Source organism: Neofelis nebulosa, chromosome 6 (assembly GCF_028018385.1).
Source record: "Neofelis nebulosa isolate mNeoNeb1 chromosome 6, mNeoNeb1.pri, whole genome shotgun sequence".
Taxonomy (NCBI): Eukaryota; Metazoa; Chordata; class Mammalia; order Carnivora; family Felidae; genus Neofelis; species Neofelis nebulosa.
Window position 1 is genome coordinate 5,685,736 of NC_080787.1, and position 27,607 is coordinate 5,713,342.

Here is a 27,607-nt window from a genome sequence, read left to right on the forward strand (position 1 = left end):
TCAATTCTGTAATATTTTAATTTTTAAAAAGTATTTACCGCATGTGTATGATGAATTCTAATGTTTTCATCTGGAATATACAGAGTAGAAAGGTGAGAATCACTCCCTTTTCATGACCTAAATACACTGTTGATATTTTGTTATTTCCAATTTTTAATATTTTAAGACTGTTTTACATATTATCATATTTTAAAAATACTTGTATAGGCTGCTTAACATTTAAACATAGTAAAAACTTCATTTTATTATAAGCCCTTCGTAAGAATAAATCACATCTACATACTGTTTAAGATACTAAATCGTACCTTACAGAAGAGTTGGGATGCTGACATGAGATACAAGATGCTGGACACAACTGCTGTTCCAACAAATAATAGCCATGATTGTCACAGTCTGCAAAGGACTTTTCATTTTGCCACATCATTTATTTAGTATAAGATGGGTACTGCTATCTCACAACGCACTTTTTCCTTTTTAGGAGGAATGGGCAAATCACCCGCTTCCCACAGAGGCCAAGAATGTCTTCCTTCTCCTGGGGAGAGTCCTTCTGCTTGGCTGGCTTTGCTAAGAAGCCGTAGAACATGGCTTTTCCATAGGACACAGGTGTCCTGTGTCCCATCACCCAGAGGCCCACACAGGGCCCGGGGCGCGGTACAAACCGCAGTGAGCTGAGATTGGGTACGGGTCTTTCATTACCAGGGATTTGACCTCCAAGGCATAGAAATGAAGGGTGGATTAATACTGAGGGCTTCAGCCTCCAGGTCTTCCACGTTTTCACTGCCTTTGCTTCCACTTCCTGTTTGCGGTTGGTTTTTCTTGTGTCTCTGACCTTTCTCCTTCCCTGTTCATCCCTGACCCTCCCTTATTCGTAGCTTTTTCTTCCCACTCTCCCATTTGGGCCTCATCCTCTCCCCACTCTCCCATTTGGGCCTCATTCCACGGCCTTGCCGCCCCTGTGGCGTCAGATCTTGAGCTTCTCTCCCTCAGCTGCACCTCTGCTTTGGGCCCTGAGCCTGTTCACGCCAACGTTAGTGTTGACTCCCATCAGCATGCGGTTTTCATCTCACAGGAAGAACTAGTCTCCACAGGTCTGGCTAGAAGCCATCACAGTTGACTGTGGTAAGTACCTGTACATTCTATCTAAGGAAAATTTTACCGTGGCTTTCCTTTACCTTCAGGTGCTCAAGTATACATTTTTAAATTTGTTTATTTAAGTAGGCTTCATGCCCAGCGCAGTGCCCAAGAAGGGGCTTGAACTCACTACCCTGAGATCAAGACCTGAGCGGAGATCAGGAGTCAGATGTCCGACTGACTAAGCCACCCAGGTGCTCCTTAAATCTTTTATAGTAAATCTTCAAGCTTTTGTTAGCAGAAAGCCTTTTCTTCAGAGAAAATCTTCTTGGGGGCCAGCGCCTAAAGCTAAAGTGCAGTGTTTTGGTGGCAAGGTGGTCCTGAGAAGCACGGAGAGCAGGGCAGGGCTCGCACAGGTAGGGGGAGCAGCGGGTGGTCAGGGAGCCCAGGTCGCTGTGTGGTAGTGGACTGTGTCCATCCGCAGTGGGTGATAATCTGCTCCAGTCAACTCCTGCCTCGTGGGAAGGTGGCATCTAGTATTGCCACATCATGCGTTTTTGTGAGAGAATCTGGAAAGTCAGATTCGATGTGAAATCTCCAGATTTTTAAAAGTTGAAATAATTTCATGTTATCACAAAACATACTATGTGGGAAAAACGCACATGCGAGCCAAATACAGCGCCCTGGCCTGTTTGACATCTCTGGTGGAAGCTATGAAAGGTCACCGGATGTGTGATCAACCCTCCTGCTCCATCCCATGGAACCTTCCTACCCACCCAAACGTTTATCCCAAATTACAAAGTGGTTTTTGTATTTATGTTTTTAGTGTAGACAACCGATAGGCTGAGGTCTTTTATCAAGCTAACCAAAAATTCAGGATTCTTAAAAATGTAAATCAAGTAACTCTAAACTCACACTTCAGACAAGATCATCACTCCAACTCCAAAGAAAACAGGAAAGGAGGCAGGGGAGGGAATAGCAGCATCTCTAGCACCCTGGGGACATATCTAACGGATTATAGAGATCTCCTGGCCCCTGCTTCGAGGAGGAAAGTCTGAGGATGTGGAATGAGCCCCTCCAAGGTCCCAGGTCATCAGACGACATGCTTGTTTGGCAAGCTATCAGGTGATTGCCTCTTTCAGCCTCCAGAAGTATTTTCTTTTTTTTTTTTTTTTTTAAATTTTTTTTTTCAACGTTTTTTATTTATTTTTGGGACAGAGAGAGACAGAGCATGAACGGGGGAGGGGCAGAGAGAGAGGGAGACACAGAATCGGAAACAGGCTCCAGGCTCCGAGCCATCAGCCCAGAGCCTGACGCGGGGCTCGAACTCACGGACGGCGAGATCGTGACCTGGCTGAAGTCGGACGCTTAACTGACTGCGCCACCCAGGCGCCCCTCCAGAAGTATTTTCAAATGACAGGGGAAACCGCAATGGTGATCACAGAATTCCCTACTTCTCCATCACGGAGACGTCCCTATCTGGCGTTCTGCAGGAAAGTGCGGATGGATAATTCTGCACCATTGCTGACATCACCAGGGCTTCTCTACGATGTGGATTCGCTGATGTACCAGGAGGTGCGAGCTCCGCCGGAAAGCTTTCCCGCACACGTCACACTCATAGGGCTTCTCCCCAGTGTGGATCCTTCGATGTCCCAGAAGATGGGAGCTATAACTGAACGCCTTCCCGCACACGTCACACTCATAGGGCCTCTCTCCACTGTGGATTCGCTGGTGCCCAACCAGGGCTGAGCTGTGACTGAAGGCCTTTCCACACTCATCACATTCATACGGCTTCTCCCCACTGTGGATCCTGTGGTGATGGAAGAGGCCTGAGCTCTGGCTGAAGCTTTTCCCACACTCGCTGCACTGGTACGGCTTCTCCCCAGTGTGCACGCGCTGGTGCTGAATCAGGTGCGAGCTCAGACAGAAAGCCTTTCCACAGACGTGACACTGGTAGGGCTTCTCTCCCGTGTGGGTCCTCTGGTGCCGAACGAGGCCGGAGCTGTAGTGAAAGGCTTTCCCACACTCACCGCACTGGAAAGGTTTTTCTCCAGTGTGGGTCCTTTGATGCTGAACAAGGTGTGAACTGTAATAAAAGGCTTTTCCACACTCATCACACTGATATGGTTTTAATCGGTTATGTATTCTCTGATGGTCAATAAGTTGGGAACTCTGGATGAAGGTTTTGCCGCACACGTTACACGAATAGGGTCTGTCTCCAGTGTGGATTCTCTTATGTCTAATGAGGCTTGAGTTTTGAGTGAATCTTCTCCCACACTCGTCACACTCATATCTTCTCTCGGTGGAAGAATTTCTCTGATATCTCTTTGTCTGTCCTTCATGTTCTCGGGTTTCTTCACAATGAGGGACTTTTCCGTTGATTTGGCCAGGTGACTTTTTTGGAGACTCTGTATCTATGGTAAGCTCCTGCTTTTGAATCGATTCTCCTTTCTCAATTCTGATTACGTCATCTGAAACAAAAGGAGAGATTTCAAACATCACTGAAACATACAGGAAGTAAAATTAAACACATCTACTACAAGTACACAGCCTAACTATACCAACACAATTGTTCCACACCATGTGAGGAAGACAGTGGGGGAAGGCAAAGGAAGAGGGACCAGCAGTGGCTGCACTGGCCAGGCATGGCTTGTGCAGACGGAGATGGTCAGTGGGGTGTAAGTCAATAACAGGAGAGGATCTGAGAGGACAGTGGGTTCCGAGGGAAGGCCAAAGTGGGGTCGAGATGGACGAAGGCACAGGGCTGTGAGAGGAGGGAAGCTGCCAGGGGGCCGGTGCTGATGTGGAGCTGAGAAGCAGCTCCATGCAGGGGGCCATGAAGGCCCCTGGAGTACTGAAAAATGAGGGGTCAGAGCACAGAAAAGTATCCTATTTCCAAATACGCAGAACAAGCATGTCTGGACATATGGGGCACAATAGGATATTATCATGTGGGGACAGACAGAAACTGATGTGGCCCCAAAGACATGACTACTCTTCTTGCAAAGAAAAACCTGGGAGTCTGCCCTGATGAACATGGATGTAAAAATCTTCAAAAGATATTAGCCAACCGGATCCAACAATACATTAAAAAAAGTATTCACTATGACCAAGTGGGATTTATACCTGGGATGCAGGGCTGGTTCAATATCCTCAAAACAATTAACGTGACTCGTCACATCAATAAAAGAAATGACAAGAACCATATGATCCTCTCAATACATGCAGAGAAAGCATTTGACAAAATACAGCATCCTTTCTGGATAAAAACCCTCAAGAAAGTAGGGATAGAAGGATCATACCTCGATATCATAAAAGCCATATATGAAGGACCCAACGTTAATATCATCCAAATGGGGAAAAACTGAGAGCTCTCCCCTAAGGTCAGGAACAAGACAGGGATGTCCACTCTCGCCACTGTTATTCAACATAGTATTGGGAGTCTTCGCCTCTGCAATCAGACAACACAAAGAAATAAAACGCATCCAAATCGGCCAAGAGGAGGTCAAACTTTCACTCTTCGCAGATGACATGATACTCTATATGGAAAACCCAAAAGATTCCACCAAAAAACTGCAAGAACTGATTCATGAATTCAGCAAAGTTGCAGAATATAAAATCAATGCACAGAAATCGGTTGCATTCCTATACATCAACAATGAAGTGACAGAAAGAGAAATCAAGGAATCGATCCCATTTACAGTTGCACCAAAAACCATAAAATACCTAAGAATAAATCTAACCAAAGAGGTGAAAAACCTATACACTGAAAACTACAGAAAGCTGATGAAAGAAATTGAAGAAGACACAAGGAAATGGAAAAAGATTCCATGCTCCTGGATAGGAAGAACAAATATTGTTAAAATGTCGACACTACCCAAAGCAATCTACATATTCAACGCGATCCCTATCAAAGTAACACCAGCATTCTTCACAGAGCTAGAACAAATAATCCTAAAATTTGTATGGAACCAGAAAAGACCCTGAATAGCCAAAGCGATCTTGAAAAATAAAACCAAAGCAGGAAGCATCATAATCCCAGACTTCAAGCTACACTACACAGCTGTAATCATGAAGACAGTATGGTACTGGCACAAGAACAGACACTCAGATCAGTGGAATAGAACAGAGAACCCAGAAATGGACCCACAAACGTATGGGCAACTCATCTTTGACAAAGCAGGAAAGACTATCCAATGGAATAAAGACAGTCTCTTTAGCAAGTGGTGCTGGGAAAACTGGACAGCGACATGCAGAAGAATGAACCTGGACCACTTTCTTACACCAGACACAAAAATAAACTCAAAATGGATGAAAGACCTCAAGGTAAGACAGGAAGCCATCAAAATCCTCGAGGAGAAAGCAGGCAAAAACCTCTTGGATCTTGGCCACAGCAACTTCTTACTCAACATGTCTCCGGAGGCAAGGGAAACAAAAGCAAAAATGAACTATTGGGACCTCATCAAAATAAAAAGCTTCTGCACAGCGAAGGAAACAATCAGCAAAACTAAAAGGCAACCGACAGAATGGGAGAAGATATTTGCAAATGACATACCAGATAAAGAGTTAGTATACAAAATCTATAAAGAACTCATCAAACTCAACACCCAAAAAACAAATAATCCAGTGAAGAAAAGGGCAAAAGACATGAATAGCCGCTTTTCCAAAGAAGACATCCAGATGGCCAACCGACACGTGAAAAAACGCTCAACATCACTCATCGTCAGGGAAATACAAATCAAAACCACAATGAGATACCACCTTACACCTGTCAGAACGGCTAACATTAACAAATCAGTCAACAACAGATGTTGGCGAGGATGTGGAGAAAGAATATCTTTTGCACTGTTGATCGGATTGCAATCTGGTGCAGCCACTCTGGAAAACAGTATAGAGGTTACTCAACATATTAAAAATAGAACTATCCTAAGACCCAGTAATTGCACTACTAGGTATTTATCCAAGGGATACAGGTGGGCTGTTTCGAAGGGACACATGCATTCCAATGTTTACAGCAGCACTATCAACAATAGCCAAAGTATGGAAAGAGCCCAAATGTCCTTCGATGGATGAATGGATAAAGAAAATGTGGTATGTATATACAATGGAGTATTACTCGGCAATCAAAAAGAATGAAATCTTGCCATTTGCGACTACGTGGATGGAACTGGAGGGTATTATGCTAAGTGAAATTAGTCAGTCAGAGAAAGACAAAAATCATATGACTTCACTCATATGAGGACTTTAAGAGACAAATCAGATGAACATAAGGGAAGGGAAATAAAAATAATATAAAAACAGGGAGGGGGACAAAACAAAAGAGACTCATAAATATGGAGAACGAACTGAGGGTTGCTGGAGGGGTTGTGGGAGGGGGGATGGGCTAAACGGGTAAGGGGCATTAAGGAACCTACTGAAATCATTGCTTCACTATATACTAACTAATTTGGATGTAAATTTAAAAAAAATAAAAAATGAAGTTAAATTAAAAAAAACAAAACAAAAAGAAAATCCCAAAACCTGGGAGTCTGTCAATCCTGAAGCTCCGCTCTGTGGGTCATTTGAGACGCCCCAGGTAAATAGTCACCAACACAGAGAAGCGTCTTTTAACAGACCTAGACTCTCCCACCGACCTGACCCAGGGAAGGCATGCTCCCATAACTGCCCTGCCTGTGTCTCCTACAGACGTGACTCGAGCAGCATCCCAATGACCACACTCCTCCAGGGTGGGAGATGTGGCCACTTCCTCAGTGGTTGACAGTTTCTGGAAAACAGTGAGACTGTCCCACTCAAGGCAGATTCTCTGTGAAAGTAACCCCATTTTAGGACCCAGAGTGAAGGGCAGACCTAACCCTAGGCAGAGGCACTGGCCAAATGTGCCCAAATGGGTCAACTAAGGAGACTCTGGGAGCAGGGTGGGAAGGAGCCAAGGTCTAACAGTAGATGTGAGATCTCTCACTGGCCCCCTGCTGAGGAGGGTGACAGCCGTCATGGGGGTCAGGGCATCCACGTATGAAGGGCAAAAACCCAGAGATGAGGTGGAGCAGAGAAGCAAGCTGCCCAGAGTGATAGGAGCCTTTTCCCGGGCCAGCTTTTAGGACCAGGGCCTGCGATCATTACTCACCAGACCACCCTGCCACACGGGTGACAAAACAAAAATCTCATGTCACTGGTTATATGTGGTTATCGTAAAGTTTTGGGGCACTTTAAAACCTTATGTTACATCTACCTTAGATACATCTGTGTGCAGAATTCAAAGGAAAATTACACAAAGTACACATTTATGCAAGAACATGGTCTTTTAAAGCCATAAGCAAATATAAAATGTACTCTAGATGAGATCCAAAACATCACTGCACATATAATAGAACTAAAATTCATATCAGCATGAGAAGAAAACTTATGGATTATTATCAAAAAGCATAGCATAGGTGGGGCACCTGAGTGGCTCAGTCAGTTAAGCATCTAATTTCAGCTCAGGTCATGATCTCACAGTTCATGAGTTTGAGTCCTGCATTGGGCTCTGTGCTGACAGCTCAGAGCCTGGAACCTGCTTTGGATTCTGTGTCTCCCTCTCTCTCTGCCCCACCCCTGCTTACGTTCTCTTTCTGTCTCTCAAAAATGAATCAACGCCAAAACAAAAAAAGAAGGAAAAGAAAAAGCATAGTACAGAAACATAATTTCTAACCCACTAAAAAAGGTTGGGGAAAATGGTGTGCTTTTTAGTCAGGACAACACAGCGACTTCACACTTCATCTACACATACATACATGGAGTGATAAAAATAAAAATTACTCTAAAACAAGTCTGTGCTAAAAAAACGAGACAAACATCTCTGTGGACCAGAAAGGGAACAACACCACAGAATGGGAGCTACAGTGGAAGCCATGGGCCAGGTTCTAGCTCACAGCTCGTGCCAGAGTCTGGGTGGGACACAGACACACACACAAGCACGTGGACAGCACGGCGGCCAACAACCCTGTGGGGACACCTGTGATGACACTGATGGTCTGTGTTTCCCCGCATGACACTGGAGCCCCGGTTCTGGGGTGGGAGTGGGGCACAGGTAATGAGAGAATTGCTAAGGGAGGGAAGAGTGTGAAGCAGATCGGAAGGAACTCAAAATGGACCCAGACATGAAAATTTCAAAACGTGAATGGAATGCTAGGAAAGAGGATTAACGAAGTCATCACTTGGAACATGAATTCAACCCAGATGAAATTATTCTCATCAAAAATCCTGAAAAGATTAAAGATCCCTAAAACAGATAACTGATGTCATAGTATCCACATCACATAAACACAGAGTTAGGAAGTAAAATCAGCAAAAATGGAACAAGAGTAGACAGTATAAAAACTGGATAGAGATTTTTAAAGTGGATAAACCAGAGTCCGAGAGAATAAACTGGAACATAACAGGGCTCCCCTGGGATGCACCACAGAGACAAAGACATAATAGATGTGAAAAAGCAGTTAAGCAAAATGAACAGATGATAAATAGGTCCTAACCAGTGTGTTCTGGGAGTTCCAGAAGAAAATACGTAAGGAATAAAACAAAAACAAAAACCCACATTATTTAAAGAACTGATAGCTGAGAATTTTCCAGAACTGAAGAAAAACAAGGGTCCTTAGAGCAACAGGGCATTTATGGGCAAAGGAAGATGAGTAAAAATAAAACCCTAACAGGACACGCTTTTTAGTGACACTTCATCTTATAAAGGTTAAGAGTAAATGTAAACACTACTAATAAGAAAAGATGGAATTCCTAAAAATGTCACAAAAGCATTGAGACTGACAGGAGCCTTTTGCTAGCGAATTACAGCAGTTACAAGAGTAGCTACTAGAGGCGGCAGGACCAGCAGAACCTTCAAAACCTGAGGAAAAAACCTGTCATTCCGAATTTTACTCTAGCTGAACTGGGATTAGAAAGGGAGGGCAAAATTAGGGTGTTTTCAGATAAGCAAAGAGAAGTCTACACACAAAGCGCCTGAAGTAGTTATTAAAGAATGAACTTCAGGAAGACCGAACCCACAGGAAAGGGATGTGAGAGAATGTTGCCTCGATAACTGATATGTCAGGAAATCTCATAAACTTCCTATGAAAAAAATTGATTTCGCATTTTATTTTTAAAGTTGACTTTTGTTTATTTTGGAGATAGAGGGTGAGTGGCGGGAGGGGCAGAGAGAGAGGGAGGCAGATTCCCAAGCAGGCTTGATGTGGGGCTGGAACTCAGCAACCGTGAGATGATGACCCGAGTCGAAATCAAGATTTGGCCGTTTAACAGACTGAGCCACCCAGGTGCCCCTGATTTCACATTTTAAAACTACACTGGTTTTGGGGTGCCTGGGTGGCTCAGTCGGTTAAATGTCCGACTTCATTTCGGCTCAGGTCTTGATCTCACGGTTCATGAGTTCAAGCCCTGTGTCAGGGTCGGCACTGACAGTGTGGAGCCTGCTGGAGATGCTCTCACTCTCTGCCCCTCCCCCACGCCTTCTCTTTCTCTCAAAATCAATAAGCAAACACTAAAAACAAGTCACGTGCTCTCATTGTATAATTAATCCCATGGGAGGTTTTCCAAAGTGGTCTAAGGGATGTACACCGATACTGACTTTGTTGCTATCAGACTTCTTTACAGAGACTTGAAGACATGGTTTATTCAAGAAACTGTGCTCCTTAGCAGAACTTAGAATTCAGGTGACTACAGCCATTTACTTTCCAGGAGCTGTGTGATCAGATGGCCCACACTATCCCAACATCTACAGTGGCTGTACTGAAGTGTGCAGTTTTGTACTGTTTTAAAAATTATTCTGACTTCACATGCCATTTGTAGATTGTACGTACCACACTTAGAGTTTAAATTACCAAATTTTGAAACTGCCCAAGGACTTAAAAGTTCTGAATATCGAACTTTAATTTCCCCACAGAATAAAACCTAAACTCATCTGTTGAGTATATAAGCCCTTCGTGATCCACTGGGTTCTTGACTTTAGCTGGCTACACATGCAAATCACCTGGAGGGTTGGAAAAAAAAAAAAAAAAAGTCCATGCTCGGGCCTCACCGCAGTCCAACTGAAAGCCAATTTCTGAGGGTGGGGCCCAGGCACTTATATATTTTTAAAGTCATCCAGATGCACAGTGAAGGTTAAAAATGTCTCTGCCTACCTTTTCAGTTTCATTTCCTATAACTTTCCATCTTCCTCATTTTTATACCCCAACAGTACTCAGGAATTAAGAACACGGGTCCCGGAGACAGACTATATTTAAACCGCACATCTGCCATTTACTGGCATGATAGTCTGGTGTCATTTTAGGATACAAGCTGCCGGCCCTTCCTACCCAAAAGTCTCCAAGAGCAGCAGTGATCCGCAGGCCTGAATCATTAATCACAATGATCAGCTTATATCTTCAAGAAAAGGACAGGCTCTGTTCAGTTTACAAGAATTTGTTACACATATGGGTAAAATGCCCATTAATTGGCTAATACAATAAAGTTTTGACCTTCACACAGCAAGCTTCAGTTCTTTAGGAAAACCCTATGTCAAACACCTTAATTTGGAAAACATGAATTTCATACACTCCTACCTATATGTAAGAAGTACCCTGCATCCTTTAAAAGTCTTCCCTCAGCATAACAAAGAAGACAACAAAGAGAAAGCATAACTCATGTTGTGTAGACACTATTTCTAACAATGGCACTCCATTTTCCCTTGGGAAGAGTGGGCGTCACTTCCACCCATGAGATGTACGAATGCTCCAACTCTGAACCCTGGATTCCTTGTTCCAGCCAGGAGAGGAGTGAGAGCAACTCTGTTGTCTTTCCAGCACCTCCCAGGGCTTTAGGACAAGTGACCTCTCTTCATCCCTCCCTTCCTTCCATCACCATTCAAAACTGCCCTACTTTTGGCCCTCACAATGTTGACTTAAGCTACAGCAAGTCTTCAAAGTGGTCTTTCTTCTCCTTCTCCAATCTGGCTAATGTCCAGCTTACGCAGCACCTGTTAGTTCCTAATCAAAAACCAAAACAGAGAGCAAGCGGGCGAGGAATGCACAATTTCTCAGGCTCTCACTTTGTTCTGACCACCTTGTTGGCACTGCTCCTCTCAGCCAAGGAGCTGATCTCTGATCCTGTGTTATCCCCCTGCTTGGACTTCATCGCTCACCTTTACTGAGCATTTCCTAGGGCTGGGATTCTCGCAGGACCCAGAGGTGGGTCTTACACACAGTAAAGTTAAAGATGTATGGACTCCTTACCTGGTCCCACACAGCCCTGTGTTCTGGCCCCTGACGGCCTTCTCTCTGCTCTTCTGTCTCTTCATGTTCCAGTCACTCTGGCCTTCTTTCAAACCCAGTTCTTTCCCACTTGGTTTTGCACATGCTGTTAGGCCTGCCTTGCTTTTCCGTCTGTGGCTAGTTTCTACTTTTAGGATTTAGCTCCCATATTACTTCCTCAAAAAGGCTTTCTCTACCTTCTTCCCCCATATGCAGTCTGTTATGGTACATTCATTTGTGTGTTTATTTAATGCCTCTGTCACCAGACTATTGTAAGATCCGTGAAAGCCAGAATCCCGTCTGCTTTGTTCACTATACCTACCGCCTTGCATGGTGCCCAGCACGTAATAAGTATTCGACATGTATTTATTGAATGATGAATGATTCTAAGGTCTCCAGGGGAGCCATACGCCCCAAGTGTCAACACTAACCACAGTCCTGTTGGTGTTGAGGGTCCTGAGATTCACCCTTAAGCTGGATCTCCATGGGTTGAGGCTGGAGATATGTTGCTTCCTTAGCTGGATCCAGAGGCACCGATGTCTCAGAAAGCACTTCCTGTGCACAGGTCTGGGTTGAAACCTGAGAACAAGCAGGCTCGTCTGGGCATCTGAAGGGCCCACAGTGTACATGATCCCAAGAGCCCACAAAGGATCAGCCTGATGCCCGCGCCCAACCATCCCCGCACTGAGCACAGGCCCTTTTTCTACCTGCTGGCCTGGTTCATCCAGTTCCTTCTCCAGATCCTCCAGCACAGCCACGGCCTGCTCCCCACTCTCCGGGTGATGCTCCCGCACCCAGGCCTGGAGCTCCTCGGGCAGGATGGTCAGGAACTGCTCCAGCACCACCAAGTCCAACATCTGCTCCTTGGTGCGTATCTCAGGCCTTAACCACTCACAGCAGAACACCCAGAGCTGGCTCAAGGCCTCACGGGGCCCAGGGGTCTCCTTGTAGCAGAACTGTCGGAAGCGCTGGCGGAATACCTCCTGGTGGTTTGGGCTGCTCCACTGTGGGCCAGTCGCCTGAACCTTGGCAGGCCATTTTTTGTTGTTTACTCCGAAGAGTCCCTCTGACTCCTCAGGAGGCCGTGGAAGGAGTACTCCAGCCATTCCAGCTCCGATAGTCAGAGGCGGGGGGCAACAAGTGTGTTACCTTTCAGGACACACTCCTGAGGTTACAAAAACCACTGTTAAGAAGATAGACACACATAGACACACATGCACACACACACACACACACGCGCGCGCTCATTGATTAAATACATGACTCACTAAGTCTAAAGTTTCTGTTCAGAAGACAAAGAAGGCTCCACCCAAAATTAAAGAGAATTGAAAAAATATGTTTAAAATAATTCAAACCTTTTTCCAAACATAAGGAATGTTTGTCAAACAGCATTTTTGATAATACTGAGAATATTGTTGGATCTCTGCTTTCCAAAAATAATGCCAAAATAATTGATAATACCAAACTGAATTTATTGCTATGAGTACTAGCACTACCTTGGCAGAGTCTTAGTAAATCTCCCAGGGAGGAAGGCAAAGTCAGGATTTTTATGAGGTTTTGGGAGTGTAAGGCACATTTCTTGAGGCAGGATAAAGATTGGGCAAGGATCATGACACGACAGTTTAGAGGTGAAAGTTTTGAGTTGAGGGTTTCAAAAAGTCTGGATCTTATCCATTGAAAGCTGAGATTCATTTAAGTGGATTTTTTGAGGGGTTATTTCTTGAAGTAAATACTATTATTTGCGACTTTATCTTATAGGGCAAGAATTTCCTGGAATAGTAATGTCATGTTGATAAAGACAGCGGAATGAAAGTGTCCCATCTAGTGAAGACAAATGAATAGTAAAATCACCTTAATGCAGGCAGTAGGCTGTGTGGGTGCAGATGGTTTGTTTTCCACGTGGTGGCAGGGCCTGTGCGTTTAAGTGAATGTGGACTAATTCACGGGCACGGTGGGCAGTGGTGAGGGACCTGGGCTTGAATCCTGTCGTGTTCTCTTATGCGTATGGCTTAACCTCTCTAAACCTGTATTTCGCCCTCTGTAAACATATCTTACCTTTTTTTAAACGTATTACTTTGGAATACCTTTAAAGAAAATTTCCAAAAATGGAACAGAAAAGTCCCTGCACCTTCACCCAGCTTCCCCTGGTTAACATCTTACACAACCACGGCCCGGTAACAGGACAACGTGGGTAGGGTGATTTGGAGCGCGTACGGCCGGCAGTAACTCGGAGCCTGGCCCCCGGTGAGTCCTCGATGAGGGCCGCAGTCCCGGCGGGGAGCGGGTCCTCTCGGGAGCCCCGCCCCGCGCAGCCCCGCCCCGCTCTCTGGGCACAGGGCTCAGGCCCACAAGGAGGCCGTCTGTCGCCTGCCGAACACCTGCCCCACTGGGCATCCTTTACACCCTTCCCACCTCCCCCGCCCTAACGATGGATTTAGGGGGTTCTCCGTTGTAGGGATCATTCAGAATAAAGGACACAGGGACTTCTAGGAGTTGACACCTTCCGAAGAGGAAGATCCCGCGGGGAGCTGAGCAGCCGGACCGCAAACACCTTTCCCGTCACCCGGTCGCCCGGCCCCGCCGGCACCGCGTCCACGAGCAACCGCAGCGGTCCCCTCAGGCCAGGGTGGTCCTCACAGACCCTGCCGGGCAGGGGGACTCTTCCCTACCCCCCCTTGCCGACCTGGGAGTCCCCGGTCGCGGTACGGCGTTCTCCGGACGCGAGCCTTAACCGGGCCGGGGGAAGGCGGCCGTGCCGCCGGAGATGTGCGCCCGCGAATCCCACCCGGCCGGCGTCGCTTCCGGCGGCCCCCGACCGTCCGCTCACGCCTGCGGCGGCGGCGACCACTCCCGGCGCTCAGGCGGGGAGCAGGCGAGCCGGGAAATTGCGGGGCCGGGACGCGAGGGGGCGGGGCTTCGGGGCATGAGGGGCGGGGCGCCGGGACGTGAGGGGCGGGGCGTCGGGGCGCGAGGGGGCGGGACGTGAGGTGCCGGTGCATGAAGGGGCGGGGCGCCGGGAGGTGACGGAGTGGATCCTGGAGGCAGGGCGCGGCCCTCAGGCACTTGCAGGGGCGGGGAGCCGGCAGCCCGCCCGGGAGGTTGGGGCCTGTGGGAATTTGCTTCGTGACCCTCCCGGTGTTAAGGGGATCGAGCGCCGCCGCCTCGCCCTCCCAGGAGCCTGCCTCCCCGGCCGCGTCCTCTGCTCTCCGAGCCGAGTGCTGTGAACGTTGATACACCTCCCAGGCAGACACTTGGCTCAGCAGCAGGACGGCCGTCGGAGGGGAAGCTGAGGGGGCTTCCTCAGCGTGCGGAGCGCTGTCGTGCGTCTTGCTCGCGGCGTGGGGACTTGCTCGAGCCGCCCGGTGTGGCCTGCACGCGAGGGACTCCGCTCCGCGCTGGGTTCCCTACCGTGTGGCCGCGCTCGGTGCCGCACAGCCGGAGACCCCTGTGCTCGCGTTAAAGAGACGTGATTTCTGGACTTACTGTACGTACTGACATTTCAAGATAAAACCGCTACAGGGCCCTTTGAAATGTGTTGGGTAGAACTGAATGCCCAGACGGTGTAGTGTTGCTGCGAGCTGCTCAGTACCAGTTATGTGCCAGGAAGACAGGGTTCCACGAGGGCTCTCGGCCCAAGCTTGGTCGGCCCAGTGCACAACAGCTTCTGGTAGGGGGTCGGAATCCCGAGTTCTCCGACTATTAGTTAAACTAAACTCACTGCCTCTACAAACTGGAGGTGATAGTACTTCATACCGCATTGCTATTACAACTCTTAGTAACTTGACGTTTTTATACGGACTGCAGTAAAAATCGCTTAGGAACTGAATTTCTTACCTCTAGGTAAGAATCCTTACTGCCCTGTTCTAGGCAGTGAGCTCCTTGAGGCTATGCTCATTTTTGTGTTACTGAGCTTCTGCAGAAGGGGAGTTCATTTGTTCCAGGGGTTTTAACCCCTGGGTGACTGGTACAGAGAATGAATGACACAGACACTACAAAAGGGTTAAGAAAATCGGAATCCCAGGCAGAAAACAGGGTACTGGAAAAATTTAACAGATGTTGGGCTGCAGCTAATACAAAAAGCTTCCACTTTGGAGGTTAAGTTGGTGGGTGGAGTGGGAGGCAGAGAAGCACCTAGGTGCTTTTGCTAAAGGACTAGCAGAGAACCTGCCTAAAAGGGAACAAATGAATAGGACTTCAGTGTTGAGCAGGCAAACATAGATGATCTGTGACAAAGCAGTCGCCCTTGTAAAAACTGAGATATATTGAAAACATGGTTATGATTGAACTGAAGACTGATGGCATTAACAGGGGGGCTGGTGTTGAGGGTATTCCAGAGCTTGAGATGTGTGAGAATGAGCACCTGCCCTGGTGGGGAAAGAGGTTAGAGAAGGAAAGCACATCTTCTCTGGCTTTCTCTCTCAGCAATTCTAAATCCTCTGTGCCTGAGCCAGTTGCTGCAAGACAGAGAACTGTTAGCTGGGATTTGATTGCTTTTCTTTGATTTTGCTTTCTTCCTTTTAAATTCTGTTCTCTTTCTTATCCGGTACCCAGTCTGTCCTCACCAAAGACTTTCTCTTCCTGGGGCAGAAGTATTATTTCCGGAAGATTATCAGCATCTAGATGACAGGGATATATCTTAATCTTCCTTTTTATTATCTGCTGAGTTTGTATGCAGATGCTTAACAAATAGGTTTTTAGTTGGTTGGTTGATATTAAAGCCTGAAAAATTTGAGGACATTGTGGAGGGAAAAGGTAGGAAAAGCTATCTGTATAGCTTTACAAAAGCATTACCTAAGCCTGAGAACAAGATTTTATTTTGTGGTGTTGTAATGAAGTCTTATACAAAACTAGGGTATGTGACAATTGTATCTGGGAAATGTTAAGTTTTCTCTGCATTAGGAATTCTCCCAAAAGATTCAGAAGAATATTTCTGAACCACAGATCCATTCAAGATCATGATGGCTAAGGAGTTAAAGGGGTTAGTAACCTTGACCTCTAAGATACAGTCTCCAAAAGCCAACTAACCCCTATTAATAAAAGAAGGGGGCCAGACTAGGGTGCAAGAATCCTGGCAACAATGGAGTAAGTCTATTGACCAGAACTTTTGCCAGTGCGCTAGGTAGTAATGTTAGTGGGAAATGAATGCCTGGGCCCCTGAGTCAACTCCAGGAACTTTGCTGTTAGTGGCTGTGGTTCAAGATACACATTAAGGAGCAGATTCTAAAGGTGCTGCTGCTTAAGTAGTTCTTGACCATCCTGTCCAAAGAGCTCCAAGCCTGTGTGCACAAGAAGCATCCACAATGTGGAGGAAATGGGTGTACTAGGAAGTTTTAGGGAAGGAGTTTGACGTTCTAGACACCGGATAAGAAAAGAGCTATAATCGGGGTAGGACAGTTGAGGTGCACAAGGGTGCAAAACTGGAATGAGTAGATCATTACTGAGCTAAAACCTCTGTGGTTCCAAGTCTGTCTCTTACTCTTTGCTATCTGCTTTCCTGTACTTGGGCTTCAGGTTCCTGGGTCTGCTGTTCTGTGTCCCTTGGTTACACTACTTGTGATGTATTTTCTGAAGTTCTATTTCCAATTCCCAGTGTGGTTCCCTCACAAGCTCAACTGGATCCAATTTTCTCCAGGTCCTACCTTATTGCCTTAGACATGAAATGTCTTTTAAAGAGAATAGTGGACCACAAGTCTTAGAGTTTCCAACTCTGGCTTATGGAAAGCCAACTATGCCACGAATCGCAGAGATTCAGTGTGCTACCAGAAAGGGATAAGAGCAGAATTCACCTTTGGCCAGAGCATCTCTCCAGAGTACTTCTGACACCCATTTTTTATTTGTTAAAGGTGTAGTCAGGAAGTAAAACAATGGATACTTTTATTCTGGCCTGGGGTGGTCAGTGAAGTTTTCATGGGAGTCATTGAACTTTAAACGGACAGTGGGTGGGCCTTAGAACAGGGAAGGAGAATCATCTAGGGAGCAAGAACTTAGAAAATTGAGTGATCTGTGTATGGCCTCCATAAAACTTACTAAAATGTAACTGAAACACTTAAGTAAACTCCTCAGCCTTAATGAGACTTACTGAATCAGCAGAGAATAGTAATAGCTTATTGAAATGTGGAAACTGGACTCTCTCACTGGCTTAATAACTTCTCACACTCCAGTGTTAAGGTATCTGTGACTCTGTTAAATGAGAAATGGAGACATGGATGCTTGAAGTCCCTCGTGCTGACTTGAAGTGTTGAGGATCTCCTGTATTTAGTACATTCCCAAATCACTGTAGATCTGGCTCCCTCCCCCTTAGTAACAACTCTGACCATGGCTTGTTTCGGCACCATCTTCCGTACTGAATGAAACTTTCCCCTGGTTTTTATTGAACTGTTCGTTCTGCTGTTCTCAGATTTCTATTGGAGCATATTATTATTTTAAAAATGTATTTATTGAGTTTTTTAAATTTAAATTCAAGTTAGTTAACATACAGTGTAGTCTTGCCTTCAGGAATAGAAGTCAGTGATTCATCTCTTACATCTGACACCCAATGCTCACCCCAAAAATGCCCTCCTTAATGCCCATCACCCATTTAACCCATCCCCCAACCCTCTTCCTCCAGCAATCCTGTTTGTTCTCTGTATTTAAGAGTCTCTTATGGTTTGCCTTCTTCTGTTTTTATCTTATTTTTCCTTCCCTTCTCCTATGCTCATCTGTTGTGTTTCTCAGATTCCACGAGTGAAATCATGATATTCGTCTTTCTCTTACTTCGCGTAGAATACCCTCTAGCTCCATCCACGTTGTTGCAAATACAAGACTTCATTCTTTTTCATCGCCTGGTAGTATTCCATTGTGTATATATATACACCACATCTTCTTTATCCATTCATCAGTTGATGGGCATTTGGGCTCTTTCCATAATTTGGCTATTGTTGATAATGCTGCTATAAACATTGGGGTGCATGTTTCCCTCTGAACCAGCACTCCTGTATCCTTTGGATAAATAACTATAGTACAACTGCTGGGTCGTAGGGTAGTTCTAGTTTTAATCTTTTGAGGAACCTCCATTCTGTTTTCCAGGGTGGCTGCACCAGTTTGCATTCCTACCAATAGTGCAAAAGGGTTCCCCTTTCTCCACATCCTCACCAACACCTATTGTTTCCTGAGTTGTTAATTTTAGCCATTCTGATGGGTGTGAGGTGATATCTCATTTTGGTTTTGATTTGTATTTCCCTGATGATGGGTGACGTTGAGCATTTTTTCATGTGTCAGTTGGCCATCTGGATGTCTTCTTTGGGAAATTGTCTATTCATGTCTTCTGCCCATTTCCTCACTGGACTAGGTTTTTTGGATGTTGAGTTTGGTAAGTTCTTTAAAGTTTATTTATTTTGAGAGAGAGAGACAGAGAGAGCGAGAGCATGTGTGCGCTAGCATGAGTAAGGGAGGGACAGAGAGGGAGACAGAATCCCTAGCAGGCTCTACACTGTCAGTGTGGAGCCCAATGTGGCTCTTCAACTCATGAACCTTGAGATCACAACCTGAGCCGAAACCAAGAGCCAGATGCTTAACCAACTGAGCCACCTAGGTGACCCTATTGGAGCATGTGATTATCAATGGCTGTTGTCCCCACTTTTTCCAGTTCATGGTCTCTCCCTCCTCAGTCCCTCTAATAATGTTTCACTGATTCTTGGTGATGGATTTACTCTAACACCTCATAGGTCTCATTAATTCTCTCCTATTTGTGTTCATTCAACTTCCAATTCCACATTTTCCTTTGATTCTCTTCTCATTCTTTTCTCATCCTTATAATGGGTAGAATAATCTAGTAAAGAAATAGGATTTGGGGTCAGAATATCTGGTACTGGGGTCTGTGACTTAGCAGACATTTTAGGGACAATGCACCAGCAGACAATGCTCTTTATTCTTTCTGTAAAGATTCCTAGTGTGGTCATTTCCTCTCCACGTTTATTGCTATGTAACAAATTACCCCAAAATGTACCATCTTAACACAAACCCCTGATTTCTGTGGGTCAGGAATTTGAAGGGGCTTAGCAGAATGTTCTGGTTCAGGGTATTCTCAAGAGGTGAGGATTCTCAAAGGGTATTCTCAAAAGGTGCCTAGATGGCTCAGTTGGTTGAGTGTCTGACTTTGGCTCAGGTCGTGATCTCATGGTTCGTGAGTCTGAGCCCTGCACGTGGCTCACTGCTGTCAGCATGGAGCCCGCTTTGGATCCTGGGATCCTCTGTCTCCCTCTCTCTTACCCACTCACCTTTTCTCTCAAAAATAAATAAACGTTAAAAAAAAAAAAGAGGTAGCAGTCAAGATGTTGGCCGGGCTGCACTTATATGAAGAAACCTAAGGATTTGCTTTCAAGTTGCTTCGCTCACATGACTATTGGCAGGATGTCTCAGTTCTTTAACACGTGGACCTCTCCATGGGGTTGCCCGAGTGTCCTCACAGTATGGCAGCTGGTTTCTCCCAAAATGAGTGATCTAAGGGAAAGACCGAGGAGGCTGCAGTGCCTCCTATGAGCTAGTTTCATACCGCCACTTCCACCATATTCTGATTTTTTGGATGTATGTCACTAGATTCAGTCAAGACTCAAGGGGAGGGAAATTAGGCTCCATCTTGTAGATGGAGTTGTGCCAAAGAATTTGTGGTTATATTCTAAATCACTACAGGTGAGTTTCTTAACCTCTATGAACTTCTGTTTCTTCACCTCTAAATGAGGGACGAAAATAAGATCTACCTTAAAGGAATGAATTATGAGGTGAAATGAAGGTCTCTTTCAAAGGTGCTTTATATATGGTATAACTCTTTAATGCTCTCATAATTTTACTGTCATTACTGCCAAAAATCTGTTGTTCTCATCTGTGTCCTGGATCTCTGCTGTGTGTTATCTCCCATGAACTGACCCGGTTACCTGTGCTTGATTTAGGTTAACCCATGGTACCCAGTCTGGGACATGATTAAATCATCCTTTGCTCTTTCCCTTAGGTGTCTCTCTCAGATAATAAGTTCTGTCTTTTTACTTCAGGTGACAGAAATAGTACCAATAAGAAGTTTGCTCTAAAGAAGCAAATATTTAGAGAAATACATCCACATAGGCAGTACCAGCTAAATAATTTGCAGGGCTAGTGCAAAATGAAAATGTGAGGCCCCTTGTTCAAAAAGCAGGAAAAACATATTGTTAAAGATATTAAATATAAAACCTTTTTGTCTTTCACCATCTGCTGTCTTATAACTCACCAGTTGTGTTTTTTTAAATTTAATGTTATTTTAAGTAAATAAAAATTAAAATTTTGAGTTTTGCTGTTCACCTTAATATTGTACGCTGTCAGTTTTATTTAGTTTTTAAATTTTCATTTCATTTCATCTCATTTCATTTTGGCTCCATGGCCAACGTGGGGCCTGAACTCAATGACCCCAAGATTAAGAGATGTGGGGCACCTAGCTGGTTCAGTCAGTAGAGCATGTGACTCTTGATCTCAGGGTCGTGGGTTCGAGCCCCGCATTGGGGGTAGAGATTACTTAAAAAAAGTCCCGTGCTCTACCAACAGAGCCAGCCAGGCCCCTCCACCCCCCACCCCAGTACAATGCCAGTTTTAAATGCAAGTATAAAAGCAGCTGGAATTATCAAATCACACACAATTAATATCTTGTAGCTCCTATGTGCATATGTATTTCAGATCTGTAGTAACACCGTACAAAGGTGACTCCTTGCTTCCTTACAGGTACACATTCTACCAGAACTCTACCTTTAGCTTTGTTTGTTTGTTTGTTTATTTTTGAGAGACACAGAGTGTGAGTGGGGGAGGGGCAGAGAGAGGAGGCACAGAATCTGAAGCAGGTTCCAGGCTCTGAGCTGTCAGCAAAGAGCCCAGTGTGGGGCTCAAACTCACAAACCGTGACTGACTGAGCCCCCCAGGGATCCCTCTACCTTTAGCTTTCGATGAGTAAGGAGGAAGAAAAAGAAAGGGTCATCGGGTTGCTCTCTTCCCTTTTGCTTCCTGCCATCATTTGTAGTAAGCGGCTGCCTAGCCCGGAGAAGTAACACAAATAAGAACGTGGTGGGGTTTCTTCTTCCTGTTTCTTAGACCCTGCCATTTGCCAGCATTCTGAATTATAAACAAATTGTGGTTCCAGCAAGAAAGTATGGTCTCACCTGTCTGTCAGCACCCCAGCTACTCAGCTGTACATGTAACAGCTTACTTTGTAAATGTAGGGGCCAAGTTTCCCTCCTTCTACAGACGTTCTTGGGTTAGTCTAATAATTAAATTGACATAAGATAGACAAACAGGAGAAAAACTTAATTACGTGCATGTAGGAATCCCAAAGATGAGACCCCTGGGCAATTGAGGTTTATGTGCCATCCCGAGTCAAGGAATGGGCCAGGGACCTGGGACTTCAAAGGGTAGGAGGGTAATTCACAGGGCACTAAGAGCAGATGTTGGTAATCAGACATTTGCCATGGCATGCAGTTAAGTCTTTCAGATGAAAAAGTTATGTCTGGTAATAGCTCCTTTTCTGGTACAGGCCCCCTATCTAAATTATCTTAGGTAGTTAATGGAGAGGTAAATGATTTTCCTGGTCTTCTGGGTCTTGATTGCCTTTGGCTCAAAAAAATCCACATGCCAGGTGGCGTACTTTGGGGCAGCCTATTCTGCTCCCCTTCGTAGTTACTTTGAATCTCACTAACTCCCATGAATCATGGGTCCACTGGAATTTTGTGTTCTTGGGGGATTACAAACGCTACACCTGAATGGGAAGGCAAGACATACGCTCTGCGTAGGTGTATGCATTATTGTTCTGCTTTACTTATGGAACACGAGTTCAAAGATAAAATTTAGAATCTCAAGACTGTGACAACATAGCATATTAAACCAAGCTAAGGACTTTCCGGAAGTAGGACCCTTCTGAGTGCTAGGGCCCTGCGTGACTGCATAGGTATCACACCTTTGAAGCAAGCAGTGCATATCTAGGAGACTCCATGGGGAGACTTACAGGGAAGGCAGTTGTGAAGAAGTCTTCCAACATACAGGTGATAAATGTAGGAGAAATTTCTCCTGGAACACAGGACAAAAACCTTGTAACTATGCTGAGTGTGAGAAAGCCTTTATTCAGCTTTCCCCCCTTTCTGAACATCAGAGAACCCACTTGGGGAAGAAACTGTATCACTGCAGTAAGTGGGAGAAAACCTTTATTCAATGCTTTCATCTTGCTGGTCACTTGAAAATCCATGCTAGAGTGAAGCCCTGTAAACGTAAAATATGTAGGGCATGTGGGTGGCTCAGTCCGTTCAGCATTCAACTCTGGATTTCGGCTTAGGTCATGATCTCAAGGTTTCTGAGTTTGAGCCCTGTGTTGGGCTTTGTGCTGACAGCGTGGAGCCTGCTTGGGATTCTCTCTCTCTTTGCCCCTCCCCGATCACTCTCTCTCTCAAAAATAAATGAACTTAAAAAGAAATGTAAAGACGGGTGCCTGGGTAGTTCAGTTGGTTTCGGCTCAGGTCATCATCTCGCAGTTCGTGAATTTGAGCCCCACGTTGGGCTCAGTACTGACAGCTCAGAGCCTGGAGTCTGCTTCAGATTCTGTGTCTCCTTCTGACTCTCTGCCCCTCCCCTGCTCATGTTCTGTCTCTCAAAAAAAAAAAAAAAAAAAGTTAAAAAGAAATGTAAAGAATGTGAGAAAGCTTCCAGTGCAAGCACTGGCCTTATTCAGTATTAGAGAAACCCTATGAATGTAATAAATGTGGGAGAGCTTTTCAGGGGAGTTCAGCTCTGGTAACATCTCAGACTACCCCTGTGCATAAGAAGCTCTAATAATGGGCTATATATTCAGGCAATTTCATTAAGAATTCAGGTCTCTTTCAGGGGCGCCTGGGTGGCGCAGTCGGTTAAGCGTCCGACTTCAGCCAGGTCACGATCTCGCGGTCCGTGAGTTCGAGCCCCGCGTCAGGCTCTGGGCTGATGGCTCGGAGCCTGGAGCCTGTTTCTGATTCTGTGTCTCCCTCTCTCTCTGCCCCTCCCCCATTCATGCTCTGTCTCTCTCTGTCCCAAAATAAATAAAAAACGTTGAAAAAAAAAAAAAAAAAGAATTCAGGTCTCTTTCAACAGATAATATGTTTGGAAAAGGACGCTACGGAAAGAAGCATGAGAAAAGCTTCAAGGTCTTTTCCTCTTGACATGGCAATTTTTCCCCATGTCAGACCCTTGTATGGAGATAAATAACTAGTAGCGCAATTGCTGGGTAGTTCTATTTTTAATTTTTTGAGGAACTTCCATACTGTTTTCCAGAGTGACTGCGCCAATTTACATTCCCTCCAACAGTGCATGAGCATTCTCTTTTCTCCACATCCTCACCAACTTATTATTTCTTGTCTTTTTTTTTTTTTCTTGTCCTTTTGACACCAGTCATTCTCACTGGCATGAGGTAACATCCCATTGTGGTTTTGACTTGCAATTCTCTGATAATTTGTATCTCTTGGTCATCTGTATGTCTTCTTTGGGAAAATGTATGTTTGCCTCCTCTGCCTGTGTTTTATTTTTTAAGGTAGGCTCTGTGCCCAATGTGGGGCTTGAACTTAAGACCCTGAGATCAACAGTCACATGCTCTACCAACTGAGTCAGCCAGGCACCCCATCTGCGTTTTAACATTTTCTCCCATTCTGTAGGTACAGAATTATGGGATGAAGTGGGCAAGGAAAGAGACAAATAGAGCAACAATCAAAGAGAGTTGGATTGAATAATGAGAGTAACAATGGGTGTCAAAAGTAGATGATGATGAAAATAAGCAGTAAGTCTGGGGATCGCAGTTGAAAGTGACAAAGAAAAGTAATTTGTTTTCTTTTTTTCTTTAAAGTTTATTTACTTATTGGCAGGGTGGGGGGAGCAGGTGCACACAAGCAGCGGAGGGGCAGAGAGAAAGTGACAGAGAATCCCCTCACTGACTGTGCAGAGCCCAATGCACGGCTTGAACTCACAAACTGTGAGATCATGACCTGAGCCGAATTTGGACACTTTACCAACTGAGCCACCTAGGTGCCCTGAAAAATTTGTTTTTAATTGATGGTCACGATAAATTCAAATGTACTAGAGGGAACAGGGCCAATAAGGAGATAATACTAAAAAGAGAAATCTAAGATATTTTAGAATCTTTTTTAACTAAAGACAGCAGGGACCAAGGGAAAAACCAAACAAACAGAGTTCGATGAGTCTGAAAGATGAGGCAGATGATGTAGCTGCCATCACAGGAAACAGAAAAGAGGTACAAAATGGCTTCAAAGGTCCTGGGAAATTCAGAAAAGGTCATTTTAATACAAAAGAGTGAGTTCTGCTTTACAGAGCAAGTACTAAATGTACAGTGGAGGTTAGGCTATGGTTACATAGGATGAAAACATAAATAGCTTTACGTAAACTTTATGAGAGCAGTCTGCAAAGGTTGTTCAGTGAGGTTAGGAATGCTGTGCAGCTTCCTCACGAGTCAGATAATAGGGACGACAGCGTTATGTTATTCCGTATCACGTCCTCTGCTAGTGCTGCCCAAGCTGGAATGCTGTACTTGAGAGGACAGATACTCAGTTGGATTCAGCACCGTGTTTCTGTTTCAGGTGTTCCGAATGCTTTTCAACCTAGATAGCTGGCACAGCTTTCAGCCACCCTCTCTCAAGATGGATCCTGACGCTTACCTTGTTCACGAATGGCCTGGAAGGCTACATGTTTCTTGGCCTAGAATAGCTGGTGGCTTCTGTGCTGCCTGGTGAGGAAATTCTGAACACACTCCTATTCCACCTGTCCTGGCTACAACCTGGAAACAATTAAGATATGGTTGGGTTTGTGAAAGACTCAATGAGTGAACCAGAATTAATACCTGATTATAAAGACACCTCAGGGAACAACTCTCTAGGCACAGAATAGAGCAAAATGCACACACAGTCTGTTCCACCTTCAAGAAGTAAGAAGTCTGGGGCGCCTGGGTGGCGCAGTCGGTTAAGCGTCCGACTTCAGCCAGGTCACGATCTCACGGTCCGTGAGTTTGAGCCCCGCGTCAGGCTCTGGGCTGATGGCTCGGAGCCTGGAGCCTGTTTCCGATTCTGTGTCTCCCTCTCTCTCTGCCCCTCCCCCATTCATGCTCTGTCTCTCTCTGTCTCAAAAAAAAAAAAAAAAAAAAAAAAAAAAAGAAGTAAGAAGTCAGAAAAGATCAGGAGCCTGGGTGGTTCAGTTGGTTAAGAGTCCAACTTCGGCTCAGGTCATGATCTCCCCGGTTCGTGCATTTGAGTCCTCTTGTGGAGCTCTGTGCTGACCAGCCTGGAGCCTGCTTCGGATTCTGTGTCCCCACGCCCTACCCACTCGGGCTGTCTTGAAAAAATGAATAAATGTTGAAAGAAAGGAAGGAAGGAAGGAAGGAAGGAAGGAAGGAAGGAAGAAAGAAGGAAGAAAGAAAGAAACCAGAAAGGATCAAGAAAGAAAGAAAGGAAGGAAGAAAGAAAGGGAAAAAGAAAGGGAAAAAGAAAGAAAGGGAGAAAGAAAGAAAGGGAGAAAGAAAGAAAGGAAGAAAGAAAGAAAGAAAGAAGGAAAGAAAGAAAGAAAGAAAGAAAGAAGGAAGGAAAGAAAGAAAGAAAGAAAGAAAGAAAGAAAGAAAGAAAGAAAGAAAGAAAAAGAAAAAGAAAGGAAGAAAGGAAGAAAGCATAAAGGATTAAGGTAGGTAAGGCAGGCACCAGTACATGTAGCCTGGTCGAGTGGAGCCTGAAGCTCCGCAACCCTGCTCCCACGGCTGTACGGATGCTTGTCTCCTTGGCTGACTATTCATTTATTTAATCACGCCTGCCGACCTGTTTCGTGGAGCTCTCTCTGCAAAGCCCCCACGGGATCGCCGCCTCCTCCCTGCTCTCTGGCTGATGCTCTAACACCCGGGCCTGGAGCTCCGCGGGCACGATGGTCAGGATCTGCCCCTCGGCGGGACATCCGCCACTGCCGCCAGAGGTCCTAGAGTTGGGGCGGAGGCCTCCCAGGGTGCAGGCGTCCCCAGGTAACAGAAACGCCCAAAGTCAGGAGCAGCAGTGGCTACGTCCTGGTTGTTGGGGGTTCTTCCGGCACAGCACACATTCTTGGCTCCAAGCGCGCTCCTGCTCTTTCAGGGTCGGGAGCCAAGGCTGCAGCCACTGCGGGCTGTCACCGAGTCAACACGTATTAGGGCACAGGCTGGAGTATGTGGTAGGCTCTGCTTCGGGGAGACTGGCTTTGGGGGTGTTTTTCGGGCTACTCCTGAGGCAAGACGAGTCATTAGCGTACACAAATGCGAAAGGCTGCTGAAGGCTTTACTGGGGTTAAAGCTGACCCATCATCTGGAAACCCACCGAGTGAAGCACGGAAATACGAATTCCGAAGGAAAACGGGCGATGCCGGTGAATTCTGACGTCAAACCTGTAATGCGGAGAGAACGTGAAGCTTGACGACAGACGGACTGAAATGAAAATAGCAAACCGAGCACGCTGGGCTCTTCCAGTTCAAGCAAATGCGCGGGTGCGACTTCAGGTCACGACCAGAAAACGACCACACCGAGCGCGGGTCTGAGTGCCCGTGAGGACACGCTCCAGGGCCGCCCCGGGAGCCGCAGCCTCGCACAGCCGGCGCCAGAGGGGAGGCGACACCGGCAGAGGGCGTCCTCGCTCCCTCCCGGGCCTGCCGGGGCGGCGCACCCGCTGCTCCCAAACCGGCGTCTTCCGGCGCCGCCGCCTTCATCTCGGAACTCCGTTCCTAAACCTCGGCAGCAGCCGGAGAGACGTGAGACCCGGGCGCTGCGGACATCAGCCGGGGCCGCCGGGCCCGCCCTCGGGGAGCGCACCGGCCTCACCGCCACCACCCCATCCGGCCGGAAGCGGCGTAGCCACCGAGGGCGGAAGCCGCCGGCTTCCGGCCTCTCTGGGAGACGCTCCTCTCGGTGGTGGCTTCGCGCGGCCGGCGGAAACCTCCCGCGGCCCCGAGGGTCGCAGCCCCCCTCTCGGCCTCTCTGGGACACGTTCCTCTCGGTGGTGGCCTCGCGCGGCCCCGAGGGGCGGCGCCGCGAATTTGAAGGGCTTGTGGTCGTTGTCCTTCTGGAAGGTTGAAGGTGCTCGCGCCCCTGTCCCCTACTTTAAAGCTTCGGGTGCCCCGTCCCGTGGTGATACTGTCAGTCACGTGATCAAGGTTAGGGGCTGAGACCGAGCCCCGCAACGGCGCGTGTGTTTGCGCCCCGGTTCCCGCACGCCGGGAGCTTTGGGGCAGGACGCTCCCCGGCTCCGTTT

At 46.2% G+C, this 27,607-nt stretch overlaps 1 protein-coding gene and 1 long non-coding RNA gene across 2 annotated transcripts; one reads left to right on the forward strand and one right to left on the reverse strand.

The window, feature by feature from the left end:
• LOC131513610 (zinc finger and SCAN domain-containing protein 31-like) lies at positions 1 to 26,489 on the reverse strand. Its single transcript, XM_058732727.1, has 6 exons — positions 26,156 to 26,489; positions 25,013 to 25,131; positions 12,047 to 12,504; positions 11,771 to 11,918; positions 2,457 to 3,542; positions 1 to 2,204 (listed from the first exon to the last, which is right to left on the reverse strand). Exons 3-5 carry the CDS (start codon positions 12,443 to 12,445, stop codon positions 2,602 to 2,604), a joined length of 1,488 nt encoding a protein of 495 aa, XP_058588710.1. The 5' UTR covers positions 12,446 to 12,504; positions 25,013 to 25,131; positions 26,156 to 26,489; the 3' UTR covers positions 1 to 2,204; positions 2,457 to 2,601.
• Positions 22,993 to 25,233, forward strand: LOC131513613 (uncharacterized). Its single transcript, XR_009262675.1, has 2 exons — positions 22,993 to 23,187; positions 23,428 to 25,233. It is a non-coding gene; the product is annotated as an uncharacterized LOC131513613 (long non-coding RNA).
• Positions 26,490 to 27,607: the final 1,118 nt, after the last annotated feature.